The sequence below is a fragment of the Tasmannia lanceolata genome, unplaced genomic scaffold (genome assembly GCF_043159265.1).
Source record: "Tasmannia lanceolata isolate RefF3 unplaced genomic scaffold, GAP_Taslan_0.1 ptg000015l, whole genome shotgun sequence".
NCBI lineage: Eukaryota > Viridiplantae > Streptophyta > Magnoliopsida > Canellales > Winteraceae > Tasmannia > Tasmannia lanceolata.
In genome coordinates, this window is record NW_027518692.1 from 30643151 (window position 1) to 30660267 (window position 17117).

The 17117-nt window shown below is 37.2% G+C and overlaps 1 protein-coding gene across 1 annotated transcript; it reads left to right on the forward strand.

The window, feature by feature from the left end:
* The first annotated feature begins 8419 nt into the window (after window positions 1–8419).
* Window positions 8420–13107, forward strand: LOC143846355 (transcription factor bHLH68-like). Its single transcript, XM_077354786.1, has 9 exons — window positions 8420–8828; window positions 9407–9710; window positions 10090–10164; window positions 10353–10418; window positions 10595–10660; window positions 10810–10863; window positions 12125–12169; window positions 12411–12455; window positions 12566–13107. The coding sequence occupies exons 1-9, from the start codon at window positions 8617–8619 to the stop codon at window positions 12695–12697; spliced, it is 999 nt and encodes a 332-aa protein (XP_077210901.1). The 5' UTR covers window positions 8420–8616; the 3' UTR covers window positions 12698–13107.
* Window positions 13108–17117: the final 4010 nt, after the last annotated feature.

A 17117-nucleotide genomic window follows, 5' to 3' on the forward strand; every position in this document is an offset into this window, starting at 1 on the left:
GAATTTTTCAAATAATAGATTTTGAGAGGAAAGGAAAAAGCAAAGAGGACTTCTTTTACTTCAATTTTATTTCACTTGAACATGATGTCATTTTACTTGCTTTCTACTTCAATTTTTCCTTCTCTGTTTGGTTGCCGCCAAAAAAGTGTTTGCCTTAGGAACTGATGGAAAATGCCATCATATTCCTTTTTCTCAAGGACATTTCATTGTCATGCATTGGTTCTTATACTTTTCTTGTCTGCAAGGAATTTTCCAAATAAATGACCTTTCGAGTTTCCTCACAAATCAAGAGGAAAAGAGAAGTCAGCGAGATTTTTACTTGATAAACGGAATCATTTTACTTCTACTACTTCTAATTAACGTGCATTAAAAAAGGCCCCTAGTGTTTATGAACTCACTTATCGACTCATGACATATTAGGAAATGTTTCTCTTTGGAAAGGTGATATAGATTGAGGTTATGGTATTGTGGGCCATGGTTTAACATGTCCTCAGCTTGTTGTCAACCATAGTGGCAATATTCCTAGTTGCACGTGTTCTTTTTTTTTTCTGTAGCAAGCTGGGATTGAACCCCCCTACCTCTGGGTCAAAGAACATTTTTTTTGTTGCTCTGCTCAATGTTTTGAGCAAGCGGGCTGTAGTTTTCTATCTCTTGTGCCATTGTTTTGGCTGTTGTTTTGTTGGGAGCATGTTCCCTTATTGTTGGCTTTTCAGCCTCCCTAATCCCTTGTATTGTTTATCTTTTTCAATGAATTCTGGTGGGGGTCTGGACTAACGCTAGCTTACTCATCAAAAAAAAAAAAAAAAAATTCCTTAACCATGAGTAGTAAGTAGTCTGCTCGATATCTTCATCTTTCTTATTATTTATGTCAAAAACAAAGGAATTTAAGGTGAAATGATAGGGGTCATGAAGTTCAAGGGCTATATTTTAGTGATCTTTCAATGTATGGAAATGATATCCTCCATTTTGTTTTGGTAATTGACATTTTGTAGAACACTTTTCGATTGGGTGCCGAAATAGGTACATTTGGGAATTGTAATAGCCTTAAACAAAAATTAAAACGTAGGTGTAGAATGAAGAGAAGGCTTCCATTATTAAAAAAGAGAGTAAGCATATCATTTTATTTTAATATAACCACCCTTATCCAAGATATGAATAGGAAAAGTGACTACTTATAGCATAGTTTGTGGCTATATTAAGGTTCAAACCTTTAGGGCTAGAGGTGTACACTCTCAACTCAACTCAACTCAACTAAGCCTTTGTCCCAAACTAGGGCTAGAGGTGTACAAATGCATATAAATTTGTACTTGGCAATCTAGGGACCATTAAGATGAATAGAAAATGTCTAAAGAATTAGGAAAAGACTTCCACTTCCAAAACAGAACTCCGTTCTGAAAATAATGACAAAAGCGAAAATGACAGACGATTTAGTCATTTTCATATTGTGTTTGGTTTTTAGTGGGAGTTCAAGCTCTCATCCTTATTTTTTTTGCCCGTGTTATGATATAGGATCCATTTTTTTTACAAAGCAGATTTCGTTTCGCTAGCAGTCCTCAAAGAATTATAAGTGTCTTTGGAATCCCATGATCAAGTTGTACAATTGAAAATTTCTAATAGAAAAGGAGCGTATGACGGTCGAGAATCACATTTCATTAAATATAATTAGGCCCTGTTTGTTTAAGATTATGCCAACCGGTTGTGAGTACCGAACCAATTATCGGACTCACAATTAAACGTAATTTTGAGTCCAATAGTTGGTTTGCCACTCACAATCGATTGTAATAATCTTAAACGAACAGGGACATAATTTAAATCTCTTGAAGTAATAAATCTAGAAACTTAATAAGATAATAATAATCACATGCGTGGATGGCTTTAATCTCCTTTTTTGAGAAATTTATTGCTAAAATTTGCTGTAGAATTTATTTTCTTTTGGAAATTTCTTGAATTTTTATCAGAAGAATTCTAGGGATAAAATTTAAAAGGTCTTAAAAAATGCATGGACAAATTCCCCTTTTATCTGTTTTTCATAAATGACATACCTTGTTTTCTATTTTATGAGGAATGCTAGTTTTAGCATGTCTACTTGACTAGTGTTTTGCAGTCTTTTTTATCGATCAATTGCCTCACACTTCCTTATTAATGTGTTAGTTCTAGATTCATATACAAAGAGCAGAAGCCACTTTCTAGAGAAGGAAAATCACATACCCTACCACTCACCTAAAAGTAAAAGCACTAGGAAGGAAACAAGCAAAAGGGGGAGAGGAAAATAAAAGATAAATGGACTGAGAGGCTCTTAATATCAACCTACTGTAAATCTAAAAGCAATAAAAACAATAGGAAGGGAAATGAAGTTGTTTTGGGGCTATCACTCATTCACTAGAGGAACTATTGAAAAAACAGTTTGGCCATTTATGCAAATGTATTATAATAATAATGGATCTGCTTAATTACACAGATATTTTACCATATAATTAACACTTTCTCTTCCCAATCTTATGAATTGGATTGGGAAGAGAAAGTAAAGATCTGACATCAAAAATTAAAAGTGAATGGATGTGGATGGGCTTATAAGGACTTGGCACACTCCCCTTAACGGCTAGCTTTTAAGGGTGAGTTCTGCCCAGGTCCCAACATGTGGTATCAGAGCCGGGGCTTGGTAACTCCTCTGTGCCCTTGAAAGTGGAAAATAATGCATGCCCTTGACGGTGGAAAAAATCTCTCGGGGAATATCTAACTGTGCCCTTGAGGACAGAGAAAATCCCCCGGGAAGATCTCGTAGTTCCCAGTTGCTTATGTGTGGAGGGGCGAGATTGTCCACGTTGCTTCCTTGTGGAGGGGGAGATTGTTGGGGGTTCCACGCAAAAGCAAAGATCCCGCATCGGAAAAGTAATGAATGGATGTGGATGGGCTTATAAGGCCTAGGGCACCCTTGGCTTAACGGTTAGCTTTTTAAAATGAGTTCTACCTGGGTCCGAACAACTTAAAATCAATTTAGTTGAGAAACCATATGGGTTGTTTATAGTTTTTGAAGATATATACATAGCCAAAATCCAATTTATCTTTAATTAGATAAAATCAATGGGCCTGATTGCCATGTACACCGGCTCTGGATGTCCTTAGTAATCAAAAGGGGCAGATATATCACTTCTCTGGACTTTGAGGAAGGAAAATGCTAAAAAGATGGGTTTTGTTGGCCTCGTTCCTAGAAGTAGAAGATATTATTCTCTTGGCCCTTCATGTGCCTAATCTATGTGATGGCGCATCTGTTAATCAAACCTGCAACCACAAGTTCGATCAAATTCCGTTGAGAACATCTTGATCAGATGATCCTAGTCCGGCCTTTAGCCATCTAATCTAGCCTCTTTTTGAATTGCTCCAGTGTAAGCTTAAATCATTGATATTTGTAGCAATCATTATTTTACAATGTCCCTATATGGGACCTTAGAATTGATCATCACATTTCATCCGACGGAACAGTTTGCCTAGTTGTTCTCTTCCATAAATTGCCTATAACCTTCTCCTTACCAGGGGGTTCAATGGATCCACTTCGGATCAGATCCACTTGTGTCTTGTTCATGGTCTGATTAGATCTCTTATTGGTTGGATCATTTTTTTATCTTAGTTTATGTCTAGGTCGTGTCCTATTTTGAATCAAATCGTTCATCTCGAGAGTGTCCTTAGGTTGTACTTAGGGCCCGGAAGAGGAGAATGTCATCTAAACAAAAAGTAGGAAAATGAAATGTTGTGACATCCCATCGGATTTTGTGGCTACATCTTAGTCGAATTCATAATAATATTGGACCTTAAGATATGGACCCAATGGGCATGTTTGCCCAAATCCTGTCCATTAATGTTCGAACCCGACTTTCTAAGTTGAACAACACTAGGGGTGCAACTTGAGTCCGGTCAGGTTGAGCTTTTGCTAAAAAATGAATTGGAATCAACCTGAACCCAACCCAATTTAAGGTAAAATATGGGATCAGCTCAACCCAAATTCCCAAAAATCAACCCAAGTTGCACCCCTAATATTATTTGACACCTCTACTACTTATTAGTGTAGTATATTTTAGAAGAGAATTTTTTTTTTCTTATTGTGCCTAACAAATGAAAAGGATTGAATGAAAGTGAGAGCCATACATCTCACATAGGAAATGAAAGTTGGAAAGGAAAAGACAAAGGAAAAAAAAGGTGGGGGCGGAAAAAAAGAAAAGAAAGAAAAGAGGAATCCGTAGAAAAAGACATGGACCCTCAGACAAAGATTTTTAGCTCAGAGTACGGTCCGTGTTTTGTTTGTGCACTCAATGGAATGTAAGGAGAGATTAATTAAAACAAGTGGGTGGGAATATAACATTATAATATTCACAGAAATAGCAATCATTCTCCCTCCAACCCTACCCTAGGGTTAGATTCAGCAATCATTCTCGCCCCAACCCAAAGGGTTAGATTCTTAAACCTAGGGTTTTGACTTATTGAAAGGTGGGTCGTTTTGGTCATCATGTCTACTCTCACGGGCATGAGGACTCATGGAATTTCCACAATGCTAAGGACACTTGCGTCTTGTATGGTCCATTGTCAATCCCACACAATAGATGCACTTGGCCACCTGTATGGTGATCGGTCCATTGTCAATCCCACACAATAGATACACTTGGCACACCTGTATGTTGATCAGGTCGGCCATCACCAGATTGAATTCATACTAGAAATGACATATTAAATTAATGGGAAGTGATATATCCGCTCCTTTTTTTACTTGGGACAGCCACCTCTGGTGGTGTCACTATGACTGCGGAGGGGCTGATTTACTTCACGTGGGAAGGATTCAACGAGCTTGATTGCCACGTACACTGCCACGGGAGTTGGCTATGTAAAGAAAGGGGGCGAATTTATCATTTTCCTTAATTAATAGCTTCCAAAGAGGCCATAATATCCTATTTGTGAATAATATTGGATTAGAGGTATTGAAATAAGTGATTGTTGGACATTGGCCTCGATTAATTGTCAATCTTTCACTTTTTTGTGAAGGTCTTGGATTAAAAACAGCCCTTCACCAAAAAAAGAAAAAGAAAAAGAAAAAGTGACAGGCTGATTTTTGGGCGACACTTTTGAATTAATACCATTTGCACTCTTGCGATTTAAATTCATCGGCTTGGTAATCCTTGGAACAAAATTCCATGAAGAATCCACGTATAATTTGATCATAGCCTTACACACAATCGGTAATCCATTGGCCCGTTGGCCCGTCTAATTGATATAGGAAGCAATGGCTGAATCAATAAATGACAGTCATGACTCTTCATTTGTGAGATCTTGCACTCTTTTAGGTTCTCATTATCAAATATTTGATGAATAACCCATCGGTAACCTTGATTCATTTAAGCACCCTAGCTACATGAAGTGTCTTTTTCCGTTGCCTCCTTCCAAGAGTACGTTAGTAGGATTTATAACTTCTTTGCCATCCTATTCTCTTAAACTTTGGCTTATTTGGAATGTTCATTAGTTTTGCATGCGTTCGTTACAATGTACATCACGTTGAGGTTGTGACACAATAAAATATCCTTTCAGTGCAGTAATTCAAAGAACATACTCTTCTTCTTGCAATTGGTTCCGCTTCCTAAATCTTGATTGCCTAATTTTTTTTCCAAAGACAAAAGCAATGCCACATAAGTATTTTAATAACTTACAATGTCTAGATGGGACAATAGGCACAGGTTGATTCTCAGTTTTTCCATCAAGAGATATTTTGTTTTTATCCGATCATTTTCTGATTCTAGCTAGCCAAAAACAATGTCCCATTCGGTATCCAAATGGAACAAGTCTCTCATTACAACAGGGGCATACCAACTTCCCTTAGTGCTCCAGCTAGACAAATTGCCATTTGCAAGAAAATCACTAATTGTCTACAGTAATCCCGCTCTCACTCCGAAATCCGTTTCATCAATGCATCATAAGAGCACACTTCTTCGTCCTATAATTATTTTAACTCGTCAATCAATGGTCGCAACTGGATGTTAATATCGGTTCTAGGAGCCTTTCCGACATTCTATAAGTGAGAATATGATGAAATAAGGTTGCTTCATACACATCCATGTCGGCAAGTTATAAAAAAATAAGAAACACGGGCCATATGCTATGAATAGCATTATTGAACGGTTGAAACCCATCACTAAACAGCCAAAGTCACACATTAGAAGGGTCCCAAGAAAAATCTGAGTCCACCTTATCTAATCTTTTCCATGCTTCAGAGCTGGTCGGATGCTGCAACTTACTACCTCTAGCAAGTAATTTGTCATGTTAAATCATGGATGTTGCCTTTTTCGGTTTACATAAACAACCTCTTTACTCTTACTTTAACCGAGATTGATGCGGGAATTTAACAGGAATCCTCTTATTTTTGCTAGAGGAACTCGACACTTCGCCATCAAAATTACAACCATTTTTTCATTTCAAAGCTCCGCACTAGCACATACATAATCTTGGCTCTTGTCTTTCCAATAAAGATGACAATCATTGAGGCATGCATAAATCTTATTATAACTTAACCCTAAATCTCCATTCATTTTCTTAGTTTAATAGTAGTCTTTCAACATCTGAACCCATGTAGAAAATGATTTCATCAACAGTTTACAAAATAAATTAAAGAATCTCCAGTCCATTTTACAAGGCACTTGAAGTTAAATAGCTCTGTAATTAACAATACCATTGAAAAGTATAACTCTTATTCAACAACCTTCAAGTACTTGTAAAGCTCACCAGGTTCCACATTTGCCTAATCAGACCCGATCTTATTAGGGGAGGGACAAAACTATTTACCGCCCACCGGAACGGATCCTTAATGGTTTTGGATACGAAACAATGACAAACGAATCGAAGAAAGCTCTTGTCAGAAGAAGCATATTAAAACTGAATGGGCCTCAAGAGGTTTTTTTTCTTAACATAACATGAACTAGGGAAATGATAGATTCGGCACCTTTTCTTCCCTGGGCCACCCACTTGTAGTGTAAAAGCATAATCATAAATACACTAAAGGGGTGGTCCAACGAAAAAAAACGGGGGAATATATAACTTCCCAATAAATGTTGGAAATATAAGCTTGACCATATGACTTCCTTGGAACTCATTATATGCACGAAGCTTGTCATGCACTCACTGAATTTTTCTAGCCCGGAACTTTGCTATTTTGACTATTACATTGAGAGCTTGCAACATTGACTTGACTACATTGGAAATTTAGTTTTTGGGAGTTATTGTTCTAGGGACTTTGTTTCTTGTTTTGGAATTGTGTAAGTCATTTACTTTGCATTTGTTATTGTGTTAGTGGCAGCTTAAGGAAGCTAATTATAGTTAATAATTGTTAATCTCAGATTTGTAGTGTAGCCTAAATATTAGGCCTTATATTTCCTTCATTTGTAAGTCATTTTAGTGAAATTTGAAGTCTCTTTAATAGTATAACAACTTGGGCTTCTTTCTTTGTGTGTTTGGTATAAGAGAACAATTTTCTTCTCTTGAATCCTATCTTATCCCTCCATCCTAGTTGATTTAATTCAAACAAGAAATACCACCTGTATACCACTAAATTGTCTCCAAAATTATGAGAATATTAAAAAAAATATAGTAGCATATGATTGTATATGTGCTTATACACATCTTGTCATTAGGCATGCATGAATGAAGCTTTTTTTTCCCGTAAGATGAAATTTAAGTTATGGAAAGGTGATACCTTAATTTAAGCTTTTTGGGAATTGTAATAGCCTTTTACTGCTGGTTAAAACAGGCAAAACAAGGTCAATTCGTCCCGTGATACCAATATCAGTCTCCTAATTTAATACATGAACCTTGTGTTAAATGCATGAATCTATAACTAAACAACATAAAGATTAGAAAGAACGAACATGGAAGAAGATCAGAACTTCTGATCTTCATGCACTATAAAGAAAATGTGAGCTTAGAGCAGCACTAAAGAGAAATGAATTCTTGGAAGATTTAGTAGGTTCTAGGTAGGAAGGCAATGGCTTGAAAAAAAAGAGGATTACTATTGTCAGAAATGTGCATAAATATGAGTGACTCTTATGGTTTCACTAAAAAAGGAAAACGGGTTTAATTTCGCTTAGTTTATTTGTGAAAGTCATACAAAAGTTTCATTGAAATTATTTCAGTAACCCTTAAGAAACCCACTAATCAAATTCTTCTATCAATAATATGTTTTAGAAGAGAAAGAAACTGAAATACAACTCTAAACTCTAATCCTAAACTTATCTCAAACTCTAAGATTATCCAAAAGAAAGAACCAAGTCCTAAACCACTCCTTTTGTTCTAAAAAAACTGGCACCACCTTTTCTGCACCGACTTTGTGATAAAGTAAAAGCAAAAAGAAAGCAAGTAAAGAAAGGGGAAAATATAGTATAGAGAGAGAGAGAGAGAGAGAGAGAGAGAGAGAGAGAGAGAGAACAAAAGAAAGCCCTCCCTTCCGTGTATCATATTTCTTGAAACAGTTGCTAGGCTTCTTCAACCTCATCAAAAGGAGAAAACCTAAAACCTTTGGGCTTACAAAAACCAATTTGAGTGCCTAAAAAGAAAGAAGAAAAAAAGAGGGAGGAGAGGAGAATTTGAGTCATGAATCAAGGCGCTTTGCAGAGCTCGCCGGTGGTGCAACAACAGATGATGGCAGGAAACCCAAACCGGTGGAACATTAATAACATGGGCCTACCTCCTCAACAACCTTCTCCTTTCTTACCTTCTAACATCTTCCTTCAATACCCACCTCTTCCTTTATCCTCTTGGCTTGAGAATCAAGACCTACCAGAATCATGGAGCCAACTACTTCTGTAATGATCTCTCTCTATCTCTCGCTCTCTAGCATATTATTTTTTGTTTGAATGGCAAAGATTAATATTTGTTGCCACTGAAATCTGGGTTGAGGCTGAGACTGCCCGGGACGAAGAACTGCAACCTTCACGCATGAGCAAGCCGTCAGAAAACCACCAGGAGTTTGGACTCTAGGGAGGCTCTCCGACCCAGATTTCAGCGGCAACAATATTAATGGAGAAAAGATACATGGGGAAGAACCCAGCGATCGAGATGATCAAGTTAAAGACTTCCAACTCCTCTACTCCACTCTGGAGGCACCCTCCCTAGCTAGTCTATCGGCCGCACACTTAATTACATGCTAAAACGAGATGGCGGATCCCGTATAGCAAATCATTTTTTAGCCTTTTCAAATGGATATTTGGGATTTTTTCTAGAAAATGTATCTTTTTCATGCGTTTTTATCTAGTCAAGTAGTCATGGAGGAAGCAACCTCTCTCTCTCTCTCTCTCTCTCTCAGCTTTCCTAGTTCTTAAGCTCGTTTGGGCAGTGCTTTTGAAAGCTAAAGTCTTTTGTGTTGTGCTGGTTGATTTTTCAGGGCTGGATTGGTGGGTGAAGACGATCGGTGCAGTTATAATCAATTTCAGGCTAAGAAAATGGAGAATTGGGATGATCAGGTGTTATTCCCATCATCAAGTGCTCATATGGTTGGTGTGAAGCAAGAAAGCTCCGAAAGTGGTTATAGCTATGGGCATGGAAATGAAGAATTCCAGTTAACTATGGGTCAATTTCTACCAGCTTCTTCTCCTATGTCATGTGTTACAAGTTTCAGTAGCAATATGTTGGATTTTACTAAATCCATGGCAGAAGGGAGGCATCAACAACATGATCATTCAACTGAGGTGAGAGAGAGAGAGAGAGAGAGAGAGAGAGAGAGAGAGAGAGAGAGAGAGAGAGAGAGAGAGAGAGAGAGAGTTTTAGTGATTATTTTCATATTTAATTTTCTAGGGTTTATGTGTATCAATCCAATTTTTATCACTCTTAGCACCGAAAAGATAAAAGTCTTAGTACTAACATATGTGAACATGAACTGATATATTTCTGTTTAAGTAGCCATTCTCTTTCGCCTTCATATCTTATAAAGAAAAAAAAAAACTATCATTCTCCAAAGCAGATTAAATCTATTTGGAGTTGGGTTGTATTAAGTATTAACTAGGGTTTTTACAGTTCTACCAAAGGATTCTTATCTTTCTTTTTTCCTTTTTTGTTTATTTTTTTAAGTGTAACAGCACATCAAATGGTTCAGCGTTGAAGAAGGCTAGGGTTCAATCATCCTCAGCCCAATCTACTGTCAAGGTTATTCTCTATAACACAGTGCCTTCTCTTTCTGCTTTCTCTCACCTGGCCAATGATGGGTCTTTCTTAATCTGTCCTTTTCAAGCCAACATGATTGTGTGTTTAGCTAAGAGAAACAATTCAATACAAACTTTAAACATCTTGAAAACATGCTATTAAGAGTTTCAGGATCTTCTTTTTTTTTTCAGGTGAGGAAGGAGAAACTAGGAGGGAGAATAACAGCCCTTCACCAGCTAGTTTCCCCATTTGGGAAGGTATGTTTCGCTGCACACTACATTACACACCATCTTAGATTGAGAGAAGCCAAAAAAGAGAAATAATTCCTAGCAAAAGATTTTTTTTCTCAACATGTGAAATTTATTCTGATTTTCTTTGTTTGGGTGCCTTATTATTAAATAGAGGGGTTCTGAATGTGGGTGTTCTTTTACAGACTGACACGGCCTCTGTCTTGTTAGAAGCTATTGGATACATAAGATTCCTTCAGGGTCAAGTTGAGGTGATGTTTCCTTTCATTTTTGCAAATAACCAAGGAATTAATACTGTTGCACTCAGTTAAAGTTTCATTTTTTTTCCATCTCTTTTGACATCTTTACTTATGGGAGTTTGCACAGTTAAGGTTTAAAATATTCCCCCCCTTTGATGCAGGCCCTGAGCTCACCGTACTTGGGTAATGTATCAGGAAACAACATGAGGAACCCTGTAAGTAACTGTAACAAACACCCATCTTCCCATTTCCCAATGCTCTCTCTCTCTCTCTCTCTCTCTCTCTTCTCTATCTCTCTCCTGGTGTTTACATGTGTGAAAGGGAATAAAGAATTCACCAATCTCGATCACTGTACATTAACAATAATCCGTAGTGTTTATGGAAAGCACTTAAGAGGTAAACATGGTAAGACATAAAGATGAAATTCAGGGAGATAATCCTAATCCAACCTAACTACCTAGTCTACCATAGTAGCCTAATCTCTACTGCGGCATGTTACATATTTTAAAAATGTGCATTCATGTTCGCTCATGCTATAGTTGAATATTGGGTATTGTATGACCAAGACAAGCCCTTGTTCTAAGGCATGAAACTCTTGATAGCTAGAGGTCCACCTTTGTTCTGCATGCTACCTCCTAGTATCCTATATCAAGCAAGAGTTTAGAAGCTTGTTGTTGTCTATTGTTAGCTTAAGCACTTGTGTATTTTCTGCCTTTGCGCCCTACTTCTGCACATAGAAAGCAACGCATGTTAAGGAATTGTTTTCTTGCGATTATTTTATGTGTTGTGTAGCTTTTTTCCTCATGTAAAGGAGGTGGAGGAACGTTGAAAATTCAAAATTTCTTAGAGTTTCTCTAGTTATATTATATTTAGGGGTGCAACTTGGGTCAGGCTCAACATGAACCCTACGGGTTCAACCCAATTTTGGCTTGGGTTGAGTTGACATTTCCTCGGGTTGGGTTAGGGTTGGGAAAAGCTAAGTCCATTTAATTTCGAGTTGGATTAGGGCTGAGCTATTGGCAACCTGACCCGAACCAGCTGACCTCCGTCCTCTAATTTTATCTTGATTTTCTCTGGGATGTTTTTTCTTTGTATTTTTTTGTATGGCCCTAGGTGAGCCCGAACCCAACACAACTCAACCCGACTCGATTTCAGGTTAGATGGGTTGGGTTAGGGTTGAGAGATTTAGAGGCGGGTTGGGTTAGGGTTGACCATCCTCAACCCGGGGCTCAGGTTGGGTCGGGTTAGGGTTGAGGGGATGTTATCTCAGGTTGGGCTAGGGTTGGCCATAACCCGATCGAACCCAACCCGAATTCCACCCCTAATATATTCCCTTTTAAGCGTCCATAAGCTCATGAAAGGGCATTGAATGTGTATGGTCAAATGAGCAGATGGATGTAGTCCCCTCTCTCTCTCTCTCTGTGTGTGTGTGTGTGTTATTGTGATTAATTAAGTAATGCCACTGAGATTTTTCAGGTTCAAGGGGAAATGAATTGCATATTCCCAGAAGACCCTGGTCAGGTATGCTTTATTGGATCCAGTACTGCATAAAAAGCATTTCCTGATTCCAAAATGAAAAGACACTATTTTAATTTTCAGCATGACAAAAAAGTATTAAAGGAAAAAAGTTTTTTATTCAAATCTCCACAGGCTTTAATCTAATCTAAGTAAACAATATTAAAAACATGATTGGACTATTGGTTGAGTACCAATAAAAACTTATATAAATGCTGATTCTTTACCATGATTTTTGCTTGATTAGCTGTTGAACGATAACTGCATCAAAAGAAGAGGAGTCCCAGAGAAGGTACATTATTGCCTAACAGCTACTTGAATGGCTAATATGTATTAATTGGTTTATTTTTCTATTGAATTAAGTCAGATCGATGATTTTGAATTTTGAATTTAAAATTTCAGGATGTTGATGAATTACCCAAGGACTTGAGGAGTAGAGGGTTGTGCCTTGTCCCAGTGGCTTGCACTCTGCAAGTCGGGAACGACAATGGAGCTGATTATTGGGCACCAACACTCGGTGGGGGGTTTGGATAGGTAGCGGATAGTCTGTGGTGGCATGCCTGAGCTTCATGTAGTGATATAACATCATGAGCAGTCACTCTGTGAAAATTTAAGGCTGATTGCTCATGATGCTATGCACTTGGGTTTGAAAATAAGTGTCACTTCCAAAACTAGGATATCAACCCTTTTATAAGTAATCCTGATCAGACATAAACTTGTTGTTCTATATCCTTGATTTTACATAATGGTTTATTGTATATGCAATGCTATTAGCATAGATAATCATGTTAAAATGTTACCTAAAGAGTAGGGTTTGGCCTTTAGCTTCTCTTTCTTAATCAAGAAATGGGATTTGATCTTTCTTTGTTTTAGTGCATGTAAGATGGGCAATTGAATTTCAATGAGAAGATCATGGGCCAGAGTCTAAGACACCAATACCACCACTACCTATTGTTCTTATAATATATTCTTACAAAGGTGATTTCATCTATACTATTCACATAAAACTCTTTACTTTCTTGTCTTTCTTATACTATTCTCATAAAAATCTTTCCTTTCTTATCTTTTTTTTTTCTTTCTTTTCATGCTAGTTAAATAGTAATTACAATGGTTAATTGAATCTTTTAAACTTAGCAAAATTCCCATCTTTAACTTAAAAACTACAGTTTACTTTCCCTAAGAAATTTAGACACCCCACATTGTGCCTCTGCAGTGGTTGATCAGCTTTTTCGAAGATAAAGGGGCTAATTCAACATGTCAAGGTGGTGGGCCCAGAAACATGGAAATTCATGATGAAAAGAGGGTATTATAGAAACACCTAATAGGCTGAAGACCAGCTTAGAATGATAAAAATTTGGATGCTTGTGTAGGCCCACACATACGATTTGGAGAGAACAACGACTTAATTTTTATCAAATCAATCAAAATCAATCCAATTTGATCATACATATGAGTTTTTCTCATTATTTTCTCCATAGAATGGGCCCCAATGGCCCTAGTCAGCAGTGAAGCCATCTGATTGGAGATCAGGATGAGGAATGACCTGGATTACTCACAGATAACAAATTAAATAACAAAATTCTCTTATCATCCCTGTAAAATCAACTCAATCCCACAATATGTATGAATCCAATTCATTGTAATCATCTTAAAGAAGGTTCAGAGCAACATGATTAGAAATTCGAAGAACGAGCATACGAGATAAATCAGAGTGAAGGCATTCACATCCGACGTGCAAAATTATCGAGGATCGATGCAATGAAAGTTCAATCAAACTGTTCCTTCAGGACCACCTCGGTTCTGTTTTTACATATATATATATATATATATATATATATATATATATATATATATATATATATATATATATATATATATATTCTGTTGCCCTTTTAAAAAAAAAGTTCAATCAAACTGTATGGATTGTTTTAGATTTATGAGAGAAATTGAGAATTACACCCCATCACTATCTCAACAATCCATTCAAAGAAAGGTCAATCTAGCGGTATGAATTGCATCCTGGCACTAAATTCTGATTCTCCATCATCCAATCAAGCGAAGCGTATAATAAACAGACATAATTGATCCCATCTCAGACAAGTTAAGAAGAGAACCTCTTTTTTAAAGACAAAATTTCCATAATAAGCCAAATTGCCCCATTGGTAATTCCAAGTTTAGCCATAAAATCACCCTTTTTTTCTAAAAATATGCCCACCTGTTGGAAAAGTTCAGCTTTGTCTCAAGTGCATTGATAACCTTCCCAAGAAGCAATGGACAACCAGTGTTGCCTAGAGTTTTAATAAATTTAAAATGGTTTTGATAATTAAATATATATACTAAAATAATTTTATTGAAATGGAAAATGATGAATTTCTGATTAATTAAAGCTGAATTTCTCTGTTGTTTGTTCAATTATCCCTTGTTTGTTGTGATGAATCTAATCAATTGATCAATTTTGATCTAATAGTTTTGCTTCATCTATGTAAAATGACCAAATTGCCCTGAATATCAACCAATGAGATGTAGACACCACATTTTGTTAGAGTTTCTATCGAAATGCATGTAAACATCTGCGGGTAGAACAACACCCTCCTCATTTCCAGCACCCTGTTGGGCTTTATTAAGAAATTTCCCATAATTCACCAAAAATCCCTTGAAAATACTTCAAAATATTTACAGTTGAAGTTGAACCCTTGAAACCATGTCCATTGTCTTTACTTTGGTGCTGCATCAGTGGCTAGAACAGATCCTCCTAGATGAGAGCAACATGGCAAAGTGAAGATGATCGTGAAGAGCATTTCACGCCTCTAAAAGGTGAAAGATTTTTAAATCCGAGCATCAGAATACTCAAATCATTGAACTCATTGTTTTGTTATAATCTATTGTTAATTTGTTATAAGGGGTTTGCTAGGGCAATCGCAAAAGGCATTTTGTGGCTGCAGGTTTGTCGCATTTCAGACCAGCCACCTCGTGAATGGGGACAACAGCTTTTGTCTCCATTCACGAGGTGGCTGGTCTGACGTGCAACAAAGCAGCCAGGAAATGCATTTTGCGATGGACGCTAGCAATTCCCTTGTTTATAAATACGTACTTATTTGAAAAAATATGGAAGGCCACATTACTTTAGGCATGACGAATTGGTTGTATTTATAGATATGTGGTTATAAGATAGATATGAAAGAGAAGATCCATATCACCGTAATTAGGGCATGTTAGGTGTTGCCGCTAAAAATCTGGAACGAAGCTCTCGGGCGGAAAAACTTGTTGAGATGGCTCTCAGGTGAAGATTTGCAATCTGTGAACACAAGAGAACGTCAATAAGCAGACTTTGGACTACAGGGAGGCTCTCTGATGCCTGAGTCAGCAAGGGCAACATATAAAGACTGAGCTCTCTTAAAGCTTAGTTAAAGCAATAAAATGGATTTAGAATCCGTACCTTTGAGCCTTTATATAGAGTTAGAGTCTCCAGGCAATTACGAAGTTGCCTCTCTGGGACTCCCTCTTGATTGGTTGGCTTTTTTGGAATTTTGATTTTCAAGATTATCTTTGGAGGCTGCGACGTTGGGCTGTAGCCTTAGGTCATGTTTGGATCTAGGGATTCTTTTTTCTTGAAAAAACATTATGTAGAAAATGAAAATTTTAAGTTTTGGCGAATCACTTTAAAGAGAATTTTGGAATTCCTAGATAGATCTTTCCGCACAAATTAAGGAATTTAGAAAACCAGGGTAGACCAATTTTTTTACTTTCCCAAGAAACTTTAATTACCATTTGTCGGGGGGAGGGGGTTTCCTTTTTTGCTTGGCTTCGGCTATTTGCTTTTCTTCTCGAATAAGTAAAGATGGATCCCAGCAGTTGCTTCTCCAAGCTGAAGATTCATCCCAACAGCAATACCATCTCTCTAATACAGTGCCAAATACAAGCCCAAAGTCTAGAAAATTTCTACGATAATTTGGAAGTTTATACACAAATTACACCTAGAATCTAATTGGGTTGCAGAAATGGGTTAACTAGTTCAACCATTGCCTCCTGCTAGAACAAAAGTGTAGAATTTAAAGGAAGCTTCAATTTTTCTACAATTCAATGGATTTACATTGAATATTATATAGATGATATGTATTATATCTATAGAAAAGGAACCCATGGACTATGGAGAAACAGTAACATCCATGATGTTCTGGTCACTCTGCGACATATAAAAGCTCAATGGGAAGAGTATATGCTATTTGCTCACTCATTTCATCTAGTTTTGTTGAAAGCTACCACCCGAACGATGAAATGCCCATAAGATAGATTTGTCTAGTAGACTAAGTAGAGCTGTTGTTAGATGAAATGCCCACCCATTCAATAATTCATTGGTTATAGAAAGAAACCAAAAAGGATGTAATAAATCCCAAAAATAGATTTTTGTGAAAAAACCCCCTCTTCTTACCCGATCAGAGATTTCAATGGCAAAGTAAAACGAAAGAATAAACACAAGCAATCACACAAAGACACAAATATTACTTGGTTCGGCAAAAGCCTACTCCATGGCAGAAGCGACGAGAAAATCCACTATAAGATTTAAAGATTACAATAGAAGATCTCTCTCTCTCTCTCTCTCTCTCTCTCTCACACACACACACACACACACACACACACCCACCCCAAACCCACTAGAAACCCTTCGCTTTCTTTTCAGCTCTCAACACTCTTTACAAGACTTACTCACCAAATAAGCCATAAAAGCCCCTTTATACAAAGCAGGCCATAAGTTAGTCTTATCGAGCCGAAAACACATAAAACGAGCTTAATCCTGGTCGCACACAATATTTCGGACCATAAACGGGTTTGAATTCAAGACAGCCAACTCAACATAGATTGCACTTTGTTGTGTGGCTTTGGAGGTGGCAAGAAATCAACATGATGCCTTCAAGCCATCCTCCTTGATGGACCTCGGGGCTGAGATGGCAAACTA